Here is a 17,346-nt window from a genome sequence, read left to right as displayed (position 1 = left end):
AATAAACTTATATAAAAAAAATGTACAGTATTCAAATCTACAGTTAAGCTATGTAAATCAAACCTCCTTGAGATGATTTGGGTTTAAGATGAGAAGATGATATGATAGCTAGAAAAATAAATACAGGGTAGAACATGATGTATTAAACTTTACAATTGCATTGCAAAAAAGCTGGTCATGTGAAGTGAACCTATCCTCAATAAAACAGTGGAGCTAATCTAATAAACCATTTCCTTAGGCCCTCTCTTTTAATATGATTATGATTACTCTAATAATAATGATAGTCATGCCATTCTTTTAGTTGATAACAGCAAGGACATGTCATACCTTTTTAGAGATGGATATAGTGAGATCAGATTTGTCATTGGTCAATTTGGCTATTTCCTCACTTGGAATAGTATCACAAATGTCTGGATTATTTTGTACATTCTCTCTTGAATGAGTTTCCAAGTTCGCTACCCCAGCTAATGTTTCATCAACATGAGCCGAGCCACCATCTGGGCCACTAGTGCAGTTCTCGGTGTCCGTCACAGAAACTCTAGCTGCATCGTTTAATATACAATTCTCCTTTAAACCAGAAATTGGGTTTGGTTCCTCGCCTATTACCAGGGGTTTATTCAACACTTCTACAGCCTCGTCAGATATCTGGCCCATAGGATGGTCCTCGTTGTCCCCCTCACATTCTTCTAAAGAAGGTTCATCAAATAGTCCACTCTCAGGCATATTTCGTGGAAGGACATTTTCCATCCGGTGATCTGCTTGTGAGTTATCTGGTTCGCTTTCTTTCTGTTCTTCTAATGACTTTGAAAAATCAAATGGTAGCTTTACTTCCACATTGATGCAATCATACGCCGCTACTGCTTTTCCAGAGTTTTGAGTCATGGAAACATCTCGCTCTATATCCATGGAATGTAGAATATTACTCTGAGAATCATAATTAATGCCATCATTGACATTTTCTTGAGTAGATTCATCTTCATTGGAAATATTTGTAGCACAATAGGGACTGCTAGGAGGAGAATCAGAAAATAGGCCAGCCAATTTCAATGCCTCTTCCACATTGCTCCATCCACCAACTTTAGGGCTAAAACTTCTCTCTCCTAAAGCCTCATTCGAAACCTCTGAAGCAGGCAATGTTGAATTGGAGACATTTCTCTCAGCTGATTCTGGGTTGTTATCAGTTTCAGTATCAGACTTTGTGCCTTCAGCGACCTCGTTAGAAATCATTAAAGTGTCCTTTGGGGAATTGGAGGCGTTTTCCTCAGGTGATACTGGCTTGTTAACAAGTTGAGATACAACCAGTGAGCAAAGGTTTACATAAACTAACTTGCTGTTTGACCTTTCAAAAATATCCTTTTCAACATTAACTGCATCAGCAACAGCCAACTCTGTCTCAGCAATTCTTCGAATAACAGGTAGATTTGCTCTTCTCAGGTAGTGTTCAGTGATACGGTAGAGTTGTATCTGCAGAATTACAAGGAAAAAAAAAATAATATTAATGGAAAAAAGTTATACATGTAAAAAGACCTAGCAATATATAAAACTGCGATTTATCCTGCATATGCTAATCTTTCTCACGTTATGCTGCATTGCGGCAAAACAGAAGAGGGGCTTTGGTTATTGCTTTGACATGTTGGCAATTATGTAAAAGTAGGTCAGTATAGTTTCTGCATGATTATGATACAATATAATAAACAATACATTGCATATCAGATTGAGTAGGTACTGAAGTAGCACAACTTGCATCCAAAGTTCCAAACTAAGTTCATTGGAGCCTGATGCTCATGCCGTAATTTAATAAAATCGTCCTATAAACCAACTGATGCATAGAAGTAATTAATCATAAAATAAAATCACTTCCATGTATAAAAATTGTAAAGGTTGCAACCATAAAGGCAACAATTGGAAAGTACCAAAATAAGATGATCAAATAAAATCTACAAGAAACTGTGGTCACTTTAACACAAAAAAAGAGTAGCAATGAATGCCAAGTTTTCAAGAGATTTCATTGTATTATATCCAGTTCTTTTAAGGAAAACTTCAAGAATTTAGCTCATCTCCAGTAAATATGGAGAAATGAATATGCTATGATGCACTGACACTTCTCCTCAAAGAGGCGTGCAGTGTCCGACACGTATCCGACACTACTCTGACACGTATCGGACACACTGCAAACGTTTCCAATTAAAAAAAATATTAAATACAAATTGGACACACGTGTCTGACATGCGTATCTTGCATATTTTATCCACAACACCAAATCAATCGCCCGTACTTAAATACCCCATTCATCAAATATTCTCATTTTCGTTTCTCTTTGGTGGGTTACAACTTTGATTTTATAGCAATGCTCGATGTCATCTCAACATCGACGATTAACGTCGTTACAACATCAACATTTCAAAATGATCTCCATATCAAAGTCTGACGCTGTCTTTACATTGATGCTCGATGCTGGCAATTTCTACACCCACAACTTGACATCTCATCTTTGTTCAACGCATTCTCAACACCGACGACCAATGGCCTCACAACATCGACGATAAACGCCCTCTTAACATTGATGCCCAATATTTACTACATAAAATCAATGCCCGACTCTCAACAGCATTCTCTCGATGACTAATAAACGGCATCGACTCTCGACTCTCGACATCCTAATATTAATCATTTTAAGCACAAATTCTACTTAAATGACTTATTATTTCTAAAATAATTTTTAAAATTATACTTACTCAATTTTTATACACGATTTTTAAAATATAAAAATTATAATATAGTGTTCAACCCATGTCCGTGTTCTATATTTTCAATAATTGACGTGTAACATGTCCGTGTCGCCGTATCCGTGTCTGTGCATCATAGTAAACATGTCATGCAACCATGAAAACTTGATAGAAAACGTGAATCAGACCTCTCAAACTTTTGCATGGTGTAAATTCCTACAGAAAAAAAAAATCCAGTTTCTGAATCAGGAGCTTTCAAGCATTAGGCAGCATATCTTAACAGTCGTGTCATAAGAAACCCCAAGTTGATTCAGCATATGTAAATTCCCCGTCTCATTACCTTACAAACTAACCTTAAATTATTAATAAAATCAATAAAAATAACAATTTGTTGAAGAAGAAACATTAAATAAAGCAAAATGCCAATTAGGATCTGAAAAAGTGAAATCCCTTCTTATTTATTGGATAAACTGATCCAAATTAAAATTTTCAAATCAAGAAACAAAGCCAACAACTGCACCGAGAAATGGTTCAACTGGATATCCACCAGAAGTTAAAAATCAAATCTTAACAACAACAAAGTGAGATCAGCGACTGAATTGGTTTGAACTAAAGATAGGTTGGAGTAGAGTATCATTGAAAATAATTTCTCCACAACCGAAGAAAGCTTAGAAAAAAATACATTTAAATAATTAAACCAAATAAAATATAAATACCACACAATATGAAACACATATCCACCTTCCAGCATGTCGGGCTTTGAAAGCAAGTACCATGCACACACCACTGTTGGAACAACTTGCATTTGTCACACTTAAACCTAATCAGCATTGACACAAGTTGATTCATACAAACTAAAAATATTTTAATTAATATGAAATCATTCATACCATTTGATTAAGATCCAAAAGTTTGAAACAAGTTCACATAATAGAATCCCAAACGCAGCCATCAAAATCCTAATTATGTTCACTTCATGACCCTCCAACTCAACTCAATGACCTCCTCTCCACTCTGTGCTCTAGCCAAAAGAAAAAAATCCTATGAATCTTTTTATTGGTGAACTTATAAACACAATGTAATAGAATGCCAATGTTTTTTTCAAAGAAAATTTTCATAATCAGTTAATAAAATGAGTGCAACGTGAAGCAATTACAAAATTGTCAGAAGATAAAATAAAAAATAAAAAAGCGCAACTAAAAATAACATGATGACATAAGAGAAAGCATCCACGTATATTGGATAAGGACACTCTCAAAACTTTTATTTCATGCACTTTGCTTGTGGCGTAGTGAACCTTGAAGAATGGCAATAATTTTTTCTATTCTTGTCTCTCTCCATGAATATGATTTGAAATCTCCAATCCACTTAAGTTCTCATATTTAAAATAACAACATCAAAATCATAAAACTACTTAGAATATGGGTCATCAACATCCTCAAAGATAGAATGATCATGAGGGGCTAATACATTCGGAGGATGTGGATCAATGTTCCTGCATGCAGATTAGGAGTTGATCACATCCTTGGATCTTAGGATAATAAGGGAAGACTTTGATTCCATGATAAGAACTAAAGTTAATACTAATTTTATGTGCATGCCTAATCTAAAATAGTTAGTACCATGACCACCAGGTTTGAAAGTAGATTCTAATCATTTGTATGCTCCTTTTGTTTCTAAGTGTAAGGATCAATAATAGATGATTTCCTCAAATCAAGATGAGCTTTGAAATATTCTAATTAGTGTTAAAAAATTTTAAAAGAAAAATAATACAAAGATATGCCTTCAAATTCAAACTTGTACTATTAACCATAAGAGGAAAAACTAATCCAAACCTCCTTATTAAATAGATAGTAAAGCTCATTTAGACCATAACAATAGCCACAAATAATCTAAAAAGTCGAGTAGCAAGATCAAAATTGCAAGGGCTTACTAAAAAACCCCAAAAAATATAAGAGATATTAGTTATAGTATATGAAGTCAAGGAAAGTCAATCCAAACCAGAGTGATAGGTAGTTAAAAGAATGAGCCAATGTCAGTAGATCACTCTAACATACACATCAGATAGCCACTCACATAATAGGATCGACTTGAGAAAATCCTAGAGTAATATAATTATAAAAATAATAGAATAAGAATATGACAGAGATCCAAAAACCTAATATCGAAGTTACAAATCATGAAGTCTTACATAAATTGGAATGGCAAAAAATAAAGTTTTTAATAACAGCAAAAAAGAAATTGCTAGCTAAAAAAGTTCATCTTGAATACTAATAAGAACATGATTTCCATGAAAAATGAAGAGATGCTTGTGTTGAGGTAGGTCCAATCCTTACTGAAAAAATAAAAGGGAAATGGCTAGACGGTAAGCAATGAAATCCTAAAACCTTCATCCCCCAAATAGCTTCAACAAATGATTGATGATGAGTACAAGCAATATGAGTATAGATAAACAAAGATGCTCTAAAATCGTGTCAAAACTTGAGTGGCAGCTGATGAGTGGGGTAGTGAGGATCAAGTTGGGAATGGAGATATGGAGCTCAAACGACTATAAGATCGAGTTGATAAAGTTGAAGGTAAAAAAAGGACCTAAAATGAGTGATTCTGAATGAAGTATAATCAATGAGAGAAGTGGAAATAGTCGACTAACAAAATCGATGGAGGCGTCATCCACGAAGGTGATAGGGTTGGAACAAAATCTCAAATTTCTCAGTGTTGTGCTTGCCACCATCTCTCGGTTTCTCCTTCTAATTCAAAGGTTGCAAGCATACCCTTCTATTACAAAGGAAAATCATATTATTCAATAAATTTCCAATTTTTAACAACCAATCTTCAGCAACAGTAAAATCACTTGCACCCAAATGCTAGTATGTTTCAATGCTAAACTCAAATCTTGCTCCACTGCTTGTAGAAGATTTTTTAATAGAGATCATTTTGGCGACCACGAGTGAAATCAGATTCACAATCTCATGTAACTCTTTGGATCTGATCTTATTTGTTTTATTCGGAACTACACTTCTATTTGTATTATACTCAACAAGCATTTATGTTTTCGTGACTAGCCATTACAACTGACAATTCATTATTTCTTAATATTGCTTCAAGCATGTTTATCTATAAATATATAAATTTTTTTTACAAATTATTATAGGATGATCTTGTTAGGCATAGGCCACTTTTAACACTCAGCTAAATCATCCACCTCAATATGATTAACTAACATATAGCTTTGTATTAATCATATCCAAATTTAATCACATTCATAGCTTCACTTCTAAATCCACTTATGCTTTTGTTGTAATCTGCAACTCAAACCTTACTTTGCTACCACTATATATCACGCCCCATTTTAACCCTTTTTCAGTCGACCAAAAAGCATAAAAGAGGTGGGCAATCTAGTCAAACTCATTACCTACCAACATATCTCCTAACTTTTCTTTTAACTCAGGTTCAATGGCAGAGCGAGAAACTTCTTATAGAGGGGGCCTAATTTTTTTTTTTAAAGAAATTCATGATTGTGTGGAAGACATGAACCTCTTTGCAAGTACGACCTTCAAACTTAATATTGAATATTAGAAATATATTCACTGATAGGATTTCGCAAACCAGGATAAGATAGAAGGTTTTTTAAATGTACTTCCCGATCTTTTGATGATTTTAGTACTACTCGCTTCTTTTCTGATTTTGCTCTTCGTCATTCTTGTAGTACAACTCAAATGATTATGATGCTAAAAACGTGTGCAATGCTGAATTTAAGTTTACTTACCGGTGTACACAGCTTGGAAATTGATTACAATAGAGGCATCAGAGTTAGCAGTCTATAAATAGCAACAGCTTTATGTACCCACCCAAAATAAGCTATAGTTGCTTTAAGTTTGAATAAAAAGAAACTAGATTTAAAGCAGTAAGCTAGGCAAACAATACAATCAATTGACACCACTGCTGCCATTTGGCATAATAATGTTTCAGACTTCACTGACCAGAAAGCATTAGATGCTTTCCTAAAGGGCTAAACAACACTAACTTAAAGCCTTTTCAATGCAAGGAAAGAGCCCCTGCATCCACGCCCCCCCCCCCCCCCCCCCCCCCCCCCCCCCCCCCCCCCCCACCCCCCCCCCCCTCCCCCCCCCCCCCTAGTTTGAGTAAATGGAAAATTAATCGGATTAGTTTGTCAGAAATTGTATATCCTCCTTTAATAGATTTATCATGCTTATTAATATGGAAGCGTGCATAATTTAAACAATCAAAATTGATTACATAGCTTCTACAACTTTCATGGAAAGTTTATACATACTTGAAGTCTCTAATTCACATCACGTTCATTTTTTATATTACATTCCATAATTATAAATTGATCAATAATATTGAGATACAAGATAATTGGGTTATTTGTCTATACTCTCATATGCTCCTTAATTTTTTTTTAAATAGTCATTATAATATCTGATGAGCTAAGCATTTGGCGAGATAAACAATTTAAATATAAGGCTCAAATATACAAAATATAAGTAATGATATACATGCTGGTCTGTTGAACTAGCATGAGCATTTCTAATTATAGACATCATTATCTTAACACAATGATATATTTTAAAGCAAATTCACTTTAACATTTAAATAAATAAAAGACATAATTTTAAGCAAATGGAATATATGTAAGAAAATGGAATACATCAGTCAAATTCAAAATCACAAAGTGCACTCTACTTACCAATTTACTAGCACAGCTTTTATTTTCATTTTTCATTACTGCTCATTATTTATGTAGAAATATCATATATATTCTTTCAGCACATTTTTATCATTGGTCATCAGTCATTACTAGCCCGTAAGCTCTAAAAACTACTGATAAAGTTTGGATAGTCCAACATATAAATATTGATAACACCTCAACCTCAAGGTTGAACCTTATAATATCAATTGTTTATGGTCGAGAGTCGGATATTTTTTCTTCTATAAAGGCTCATCTCATTAGAACTTTTGCCTCTCATGCATGTCATCATAATCTGTCAACCTATCCCACATAACATGACCTTACATTGACTTAGTTCAATTTAATATCATGAACATTAACATTTTAAATTGCAATGCTTAGCATTAATATTCACATGTTATCACTTGATTTATTTAACATGTGTCAAGGGTAGACATGATATGTGCTAATCAACATCTATGGACTTTAATAAGTTATTTAAATATTCTTTCTTAAAAATATCTTGAATTTCATTAAACAAGTGATCCTATAAAAATTCATTAAACTTGTTAAAATTATCATAACATGCTGAATTTGAAAAAATAACTACTTATAATTTAATGAAATTATAGAATTTAGATAATTATTAAATCCTAAGAAACATTTGCTCCTGAAATTAGAAATTGAGTATGCAACATGAAAATATTAGATCGTCTTCAGGATGAATATCCTGATTCTATCAACTCGACATTTTGCTCTTTTATAAACAACCAAATAAGACAAAATTTCACAATTTAAAATAAATTCCTAATTTTCCTTATCGAAACTAGCTCATTTGCATTAAATAATATTTTTACCTCAAATTGATTTCTCCCCATTCAAGCCTTCAATCCTTATAAAATCAAATCAAAACTCAATTCGTGAAAAATATATTAAATTAGGATTATTACCAAAAGTCTTGATTTCTCATCTTCCCCTTTTCTTCTTCTTTCTTCTTCTCCCTTTTACTATCTCCTTCCCTTTTTCTTCTTCTCTTTTCCTTTCTCTTCTTATTTCCTTCTTCCCTTCCTTTTCATCTCTTCTCTTCCCTTCCCCTCCCCTTCCCTTCTCTTCTCTTCTCTTCTTCCTCCCCTCTTCTTTTTTTTTTTAATTCTTTGTTAAGTGTTGCAGAGATGAGGATGCTCAAGTGGATGAGTAGCTTTACTCGTAGAGACAGAATATGAAATGAGCATAGACGTTAAAAGGTTGGATTAGCTCCAATGGAAGATAAGATTAGGGAGAGTCCATTAGATGGTTTGGTCACATAAAACGGCAGTCTTTTGATGACCCGGTTAGAAAAATAGATATATCAGATTTGGCTTATGTTAAGAAAGGTAGAGATAGATCTAAAATGACTTGGTTAGAAAATATTAGAAATGACCTTTCTTTTTAGATTTGAATGAGAATTTGACTCTTAACAAGACAAAATGAAAAAAAAAAAAATTCATGTAGCCAATTTGATAGGAAACACTTGGATTTCCAAGTGTTTCTTACCCAAAACCAAGAAGAACCAATGCCAAACTGCTGTCCACAGTGGAAATCAGCCAGGAAACAGGGAAAGACAGGAAGAAAACGCGAGAAATCTGAGAAGAAATTGCACAAAACTATTGTATTTCAATAGTAGAAGCAAAAACCATAAGAAAGATACAATGTTCTTCGATTCGAGAGGAAGAACAACTCTCCAACAATCTCCGGCAACGCCAAGAGCCCAAACAAGAAACCCTAGAACTCCAAGAGATTACAAATTCAAGATAATCCCTCATTCACACCCAAAACCCCTAATTAACCATAAAGGAGTTTTACAAAATGTCTAAACAGCCCATCGCATTCAAAATTTCCCTCCCAAAAATCTTCCCTGGCCCCCGTCGGCTTCGCTTCGCCCGCTCGGTTCCGCCTCCCGCTCGCGGTTCCGTCGCGAGTAAACATGGACCGGTCCAGGTAGGACCGGTCCAACCGGCCCCTCCTGGGCCGGCGTAACACAAGCCCACGTAGTTTTCTTCCTCATGCAGCTTTTAAGAAGGGAATTGAATATAAAATAAGGTTTAGGATAAGGTTTATAAGTAAATTATTGCTTCTCAATAATTTCCTTACAACTATCACTTGTTAACTGGCATTTGTAGATTCGATTTTACCTAAAGTACAAAATTGCTATAGTGCTATAAAATTTGAGTGCTACATATCATGTGAGAGATAGATTAGCATATAATGATACCTTGCATATGAAGAGCAAAAATTCTGACGAGATGAACTTCAATGGGTAAAATGATAGTTCTCAACTCTCGATACCAAAAGGTTGATACTATAAGGTTTAATGATAAAATCAAGGGGCTATTGATAATTGTTATGTTGGATTGTCCAATCTTTATCAGTACTTTTTAGAAATGATAGGCCGAGAGATTAGTAATGATATAAATATACCAAAAGCTTACATGCCTCGTATGACATTTTAAAGATTAATTAACAATAATGAAAATAAAATGAAAGTGGGCAAGAAATTTCATAAAAATAATTTATAAGTATGGTGCACTTGATGATTTAAAACTTGGCATGTATACTTCATTTTCTTACAAATATTCATACTACTTAAAATTATGTCTTATATTTATTTAAGTATAAAAGAAAGTCTTTTTTCTTTTTAGTTTTTCACTCCATAAAGCTAACTATATCTATAATAAAAAATACTCTCATTAACTCAAAAGACCATAATGCATATTATTTCTATCTTGTATGTTTGACATTTATATTAAATTATTTATCCCACATAGAGTTTACCTCATCAAATATTATGATGCCATTTTTTCAAAAAAGAAAACGGAGCATGTGGGACCATAGGTAGATGACCTAGTTTATCATGCACCTTAATATTGTGGATGGATATATAATCGTGGATATAATAAAGAAATGAATGTACATTATATAAATTAAAAACTTCTTATATGTATAATTTTTTAAGAAATTATCAAAAACTGTCTTATTTTCATGATTTAAATTATGCATGTTTTTATATCATTGATTATAATGAATCTCTTAAAAGATATTAAATGATAAGAAAGATATTTTGAGATGATCTACGCAATTTATTTTTCTACTCTCAATCCTATTTAGAAAGACAAGCTAAGAAATTTGTTGATGAAAAATAGGTTATTATCTGCCGTTATTCGGTCTAATGGTTGATTAGACGAGTTCAAAATGTAGCATAACAATTATCTCACTTGATTTCTCTAATGATGTATAACCTCAAATATAGACTTAATTAACTTAAATGGATTGCATTATCTACGAAGGTTTCAAAATCATTCTGCATGCCCCCTAAAATAATAGATTATAAAAAAGTGCATGTTCTACCAAATTGATATTTTGCAATTAAAACAAAAAGCCTAATTTTGGGTGTTCCTTATTTGAAAGCTAAATATAAGATTTTAGAATTCTAATTTTGTAATGGACACAAAATTTTTGAACATTCAATGATCCAATCATTTCACCTAACTTGCTTAATGAGTCAAGCTGACTTGAGCTCGACTCATTAATCAAGCTCGCGAGCCGAGCTTATCGAGTTGCGAGCTAGAGCTAGAGCTAGAGTAGAATTTCGAGCTTGTTGGATTATCGAGCTTGAGTTTGATCCACATGATTCTCGGCTCGATTACTTGTCAAGCAGCTCAGAAAGCAAAAGGAAAACCAGCGAAGCATAAAAGGCAAAGCGTGGAAGAAGAACTGACGAAGCACGTCTGCACGTGCAAATTGGCGAACTGTGGCAAGTGAGCTGGCGAAGCATGTGCGAATTACAGAAGGAAAAGCGTGTGTGAACCACGGAAGGTGAATTAGCCTCTACGCGTGCAAACCGTGGAAGGTGAACTAGCATCTGTGCGCTCGAACCCCGGAATCGAGCTACTCGACAAGCTCATTTTCGGTGGCACAAGTCGAGCTCGAGCTTGCCTTTTGAGCTCGACTCAAGTTCGAGCTCGGGATTTGGATCGCGAGTCAAGCTCAAGTTAGTCCTGACTCCAGCTCGACTCGACTCGTTTGCACCCCTAGTATTTATAGTCTATAGTTATAGTCAATAACAATAAAGAATTTTGGCTGCTTCCAACCAATCCTACAAAAGTTCCATTCATTGAATTCAGTTCATTCAGCAAGGCATAACAGTTTAGAAGCACAACCAAGCGATCTCATTTATGCGATCTACTTTACAGTATATTGCACAATAAAAACACAATAAAGTTAACCTAGCCAACTTTATTGCAAATTAAGCCTTGAAGTTGATGAGCGAGAATACATTATTACCTGCCGAACAGATCCAGAAACTTTATTATGCCGAGTGGATGCTAGCACAGGTCTCATATCTTGAGGTAGTTGTGCCTATCAAAAATAAATCAAAAAAAAAAAAACAGTGCATATTATATCAGCAGAAATGAAATAAGAAAACAGTTTTTTTAAGTCATGGATAATGGGGAGAAGATCAACATACTAGTAAAGGATATTTTCCCTTGAGAAAATCACCATCCTCTTGCCCTTTATTATTAGCATTTAAGTTTGCTGAAGCAGTTTTTCTAGCAAGAACTTCAAGGGCCCATTTCCTTTTATCAGTTTTAGCATCAGATAGACAAGAATGCTCCTTTGAAGTTGCTATACTGTCTTTAGAGCCGCTAGAGCCAGAACTTTGAAGTGGGTCTGCTGCTGCTTGGCATGAATTTGCTTTACAGTTTGAAGTTTCTCCTGGGAAACATGAAGAATGTATGTTTTTGCCTATACTGTCACAATAGTTAGCTTTAAGTTGCAATGAGTTTTTGGAAATTTGAATTGAATTTTTCTTTGAGTTTTTATCATCATTCAAAGTACCCCTAGCAATATTTATCGAGCTTCCTTCCTTTTCCTGAATATGGTTATCAAGCTGAGAACTTCCTGACAATGCTGACAGAGGCTTTATATCATCTTTTCTAGGAAATAGAGATGCATCAGCTATATATACTCTAGACAAGATGGAGTCTTCACTTTCCTCATGAGAATCTCGTTCCATTGAGCTATTCCAGTTAGGATCAGTAGCCTTTTTCAAGAGTTCAAGAACTGATTGCAGTGTCTCAACCTTATCGGGTTGTGCTCTTCTACATCGATGCTTCCAGAACTCAATCTCCAGATCCCTCGCCCATGCATGTCTTCTCCTTCCACTTACAGTTCCATAAATCTTTTTGGTAAGATTTTCACGTTTCTTTCCTTTAATAAGAAGAGGCTTTTTTGCTCCTATATGAACAAGTTCAGACCTACTTGTCAATTTGGTCTTTGGTCTTACTATTGCAGCTCTAAATGCTTCCAGAAGCTTTTCATCAAAGTTACTCTTTCCACCGCCTTTCGAGGCTTTATGTTGAACCACTTCTCTTATCTCTTTCCCTAGTTCTTGAACTATGATGGATGATTCTTTTTTCTCTCCAACTCTTCTCATGATCTTTTTCACTCTCAACCCACAAGCACCATCTTTTTTTCCTATGGATTTATTAGCAGCCTTCATTTCTGCTGGCATATCATGGGAAGTGCTATAACTTTCTTGAACTATGCTCATAATATCTGGGGCCTCGGCATCATCTTTTTTGGCATATCTTAATCTAGCATCTCTATTTTCTCTTGAGCGCACTTGAGACACATCTAAAGAAGACAAATCAGATTGATTTCCTGCAGGAAAAGTTTTAGATTTTCCATCCAATTTTAGTTTCTTCATAGGATATACAGTTTCTGGTTCCTTTTTCCTATTGCAACCATTGTTCCCATTCATATTTCTGAAAAGAGAAAAGAAATTGTATGAGAACAGCCAAGCATAATCCTTACCTATCTTAAAACTATTCAACAACTCAAGGGCTGAAACTAACTCGGAAAAAAATTGCATTCCTTAAGTTGCAAATTGAAAATTGTGAAACTTTGCAACAAATACAAATTTAATAGAGGATTCTAGATCCTGACAGGTGAGCTGCAAGCTAACTATGCTAATTCGGTTCTTTCTTTAGCATCACCACTGTAAAAGCAAGTTAAAAGAAACAACAAAATAAATTAGAATATTGAACCAGCCGCGTCAATTAAAACGAATCAACGAGCCGGTTTTGTTTCATGCATACATAGGAGGGGCTCAGGTGGAAGAGTTGACCACATGCAAGACTATGGGAGATAGATAATTAGAGAGCAAAAGAAAGCAGGTAAGATAACGAGGGAAAGCCAGACAAAGAGAGGGGAGAAAGCAAGCACGGAAACGCAGGAGATCTCATCACTGAGCAAAGAAGAAGGGTAACGAGAGGTAGGCGAGCGAATTCGTCAACCAGGGCAGTGCACATGTGAAGAAATGTGACGATTGATGAAGGCTTGTTTTTTCCACAAGAAAATTGAACAACAAAGGTTCCTGGTTGCATGTTAGGGTCAAAAGGGTAGACCTAAAAATACTTGGTTAGAAAAAATTAGAAATGATCTTTCTTTATTAGATTTAAATGAGAATTTGACTTTTAACAGGACACAATGGCTAAAAAGGATTCATGTACTGATGAGGACATCGTCAGCATTTTCGACGCCGGAGATCGATGGTTACGAGCATGAGTTGTATTTTCATTATTTTATGTAGTAGTTTATTTTTATTTTATGTTTTTCGGTTTTTGCCCTTATGGGTATTTGGTCGCTATTGTAGCCCAAGGGGCATTTTAGTCTTTTGCTTTTTATTTGTCATTGTGAGGCCTATTTATATGGTCATTCTCTTGTAATAGATAGTTTTTTCTGAACGTTGGGTTTAATTAACATTTAATGTTGCCTAAATCACCTCCTTAATTTAAGCCATCAAATAAATTGGTTGGATTTGAAATTCAAATTCAAATTCAATCCAATTAAATGCTTAAGTTAGGAACCCTCTATTTTTACCCAAAACTGAATTGTTAATTTCAGATTTTATTAAATTTGAGATTAATTTCGTGGACCCCACTTGCTTAATCTCCTCTTCCCCCTTTTCTCCCCCTTGGCCGGCCCCCTCCTTGGTCTCTTCTCTCTCTCCTAATCACCCCTTTAACTCCACAAAATCCTTCCCCTTTCACCGCCCCATTAATACCATTTGGATTAATTTGAATCCCTCAAATTAATTCCCTCCCACCTCTACCAAAACAGAAATTCCTGCACCCAACTCATGGTTTCTCCCTTGGCCGAATTCTCCCAAGCCCGCCAAAGCTCGCGTGCTTCTCCCGGGCCGCCGAATACACCTTCAAGAAATTGCTGGCAAGAATTCCCTACTCCGGCCACCTATCCAAGAACGACGATCCAAGGTTCCTTCTTCCTCGGAGCGACCTCGATTCTAAGGTGGAAACTCTTCTTCCGCTGAAGCCTAGACTAGTTGAGCGTATGGGCTCCAAAGGTGAAAGTTCTCTTTATTAATTCGTGGATTCTTGTTTATTGTCGTAGCATACAATTATTCTTTGCATTTTCTTGAATTGATTGGTTAATCGAATGTCGCTCTTTGTTGCCTAAGCGAGTTAAAACTAAGAATTCTTAGGTTCTCTTTTATTACAAATGATAATTTTAATTTGGCTTACTTTGTTCAAATTGCTCTCTATAATTTCCTAAAGTAACTCCATCACATGTATGTTTCACATCATGTACCCAACCCCACGTAGTGGGACAAAGGCTTGATGTTGTTGTTGTTGTTGTTCTTTTCCTCCTTCACAAGCAAGGTAAGGCAAAAACACTAACAAATTTATTTTGGATTTTTTATGAACTCAAATGGAAACCTTAAGCATAGCTTTATATTTCAAGGTAATTTTGCTAAGGTTATGACCAAAATAGGGTAGGTAGATAGGAAGAAGAAGAAAAAAAATAAGAAAGTTCCGTAAAAAAAAATAGTACTTAAGGTAGTCATTAAATTAGAAAATTAAAATGTTATTGTTTCATGGATGCAAGAAGTTTATTATATTTTATGTTGAGTGAATAATTTAAAATATTAATATTATTATTTTTTATTTAGGTTAAATGAGAAGAAGAGGCAAATTAATTTTGTAGTTTGATTTTTCTAAAGTAAACCAAATTAAGAGGTTCAATAAAAAAAGGATGATTCTTATATGAAATATTAGAATTAAGAAGAAAATAAATGATTTGCATGGATATCTCATAAGAATGATTATAAGTATTCAATTAAAGGGGGTTGAACTTAAAGATTAATGGGGTAAAGCAAATCTTTAAAATTAAAGTCAGTAATTATTATTTTATTTTATGGTAATTCTCAATTCTTATCTCCATATGATGCAATGAGCGATGCATTCTTGTAATAATATATTGAATAGTGCTAATAATACAACTTTTTCACTGAACCACTAAAAGAATGTTTTCTTTTCTTGCAAAAAGGACTTCATGTTGCTATAATTGTTAGATTAAAATGCATTTTTATTTCAACCTCCTGCATTGGGAGTTTAAAATGTATATATAAATGATGAAAAGAATGAAATGAATATAAAAAGGAAATAAATGTACACATTGAACGAAGCAGTTCACCCCCTTTTGGCATTTAGCTAGGGAAGCTAAGGTATCTGTGTGTAAAATGAAAATTGTTTGGAAAAACAAATAGAAATTGTTGTGCCTCAAACAATACACATTTTAAACAACACTCATGTGACGATTGTTTTATTAAAATGCTATAATATTATAAATACTTAACTAAATGTCATGTTATAAAATGATGTCTGCTCTTTCTTTTCCTAAAAAAAATTACTAATGTATACGCTTCAAATTTTTATTAAAATGAAAGATTAATGATTACTTATGATGGATGCTTGCATTTTATTTCTATTCTTGAAATTGTATACTATAGAACTGTAATTAGCCATTGAGTTTGTAGTGTGATTTAACCCGATATAAAACTTCCATTTTTCAGAAAAGGATCATCTAAATTATATAGGTGATAGAGAAGGATTTGTGTACATAAGAGATGCCGGTGAGAAGTATTAAAGAACATACGTATTTTGTTTTAGTTAATTTGTTGAGATGTATGAAATAGAACCAATTTGTGGATGGTTTAAATATGAACAAAATTTTGTTGATTATAGGCTATTTATATTTTGGATGATGTCATTGTTGGCTTATAATATTAGTTGAAAAGAATTAAACTACATTTGACCAGCCATTCCCGCCTTTCCCTTCCAAGCTCTCCAACATGATCGTAATAACCACAATTTGATAGTAATAGGTGTGGAAACAATAATAATAATAATAAGTGACCCTACTTCAAAAAATCTATCTACAAGCAAGAAAGGCAGTGTCACAATAATATTTGTTTAAAATTATCTTTAGGAAAATATTTTAGCAAAGTTCATTTTGTCTTTGCAACACAAAGATAGAGTGGTCTAGTAAAGAGGTCACCTACATCGAACATGTCATGTTCATCGTGGGCTTTTCAGTCAAGTTGCAACCTTCCCTGTTCTTTTGGAAAATATCAACCACCATATCCTCGTTACAGCTTGTCACCATGTTGTCAACTGACAATGATCAAAAAATAATACAAAATGAAAAATAACATTATTCGTACAAAAAAGCAACATTATGAAAACTCATAAAATAAGATATTGAAACCAACTCATGTTCACAGACAAAGTTTAAAAGTGAAAACCAAGATACAAGCCATAAATATAAAAACTATTCAGTGAATCCCAATTACTTTTAATTTATAGGTGTGCATTTCAATAATAACATCATTACTCCTATGCTCATAAAAGGTAACCCCTGAAGAGTTACATTCCTGTAAAGCATCTTGAGCACGGCCTAAAACCAAGGTATTAAACCTCATTTAGTTTTGGTTTAAGACTCGTTTGTAAGTTGTAGTTCAGCAAGTTCTAAGGGATTGGACTTTCAACTACTTATTCAGTTTCAAGTATATTTTAAATATGTTAA

The 17,346-nt window shown here is 34.1% G+C and overlaps 1 protein-coding gene across 5 annotated transcripts in view; it reads right to left on the bottom strand.

Annotated features, from left to right (window-relative positions):
• LOC110097057 (uncharacterized protein At4g10930) overlaps window positions 1-17,346 on the bottom strand; it is a 60,166-nt gene that overhangs the window by 2,157 nt on the left and 40,663 nt on the right. For all 5 annotated transcript variants that reach the window (XR_003702449.1, XR_003702451.1, XR_003702450.1 and 2 more), the window contains exons 10-13: window positions 16,823-16,934; window positions 11,924-13,223; window positions 11,740-11,814; window positions 328-1,464 (exon numbers count right to left, since the gene is read on the bottom strand). Coding sequence is in view for 1 of the 5 variants with exons in the window: in XM_020823276.2 (XP_020678935.1) it covers window positions 328-1,464; window positions 11,740-11,814; window positions 11,924-13,223; window positions 16,823-16,934 (2,624 nt within the window). In the remaining 4 variants the exon portion in view is untranslated. The remainder of the gene's footprint in view (window positions 1-327; window positions 1,465-11,739; window positions 11,815-11,923; window positions 13,224-16,822; window positions 16,935-17,346) is intronic.

This window comes from Dendrobium catenatum, unplaced genomic scaffold (assembly GCF_001605985.2).
Source record: "Dendrobium catenatum unplaced genomic scaffold, ASM160598v2 fragScaff_scaffold_1347, whole genome shotgun sequence".
Classification (NCBI taxonomy): Eukaryota; Viridiplantae; Streptophyta; class Magnoliopsida; order Asparagales; family Orchidaceae; genus Dendrobium; species Dendrobium catenatum.
Note: the sequence above shows the minus strand (reverse complement) of the source record. Positions and strands in the feature narration are given on the sequence as shown.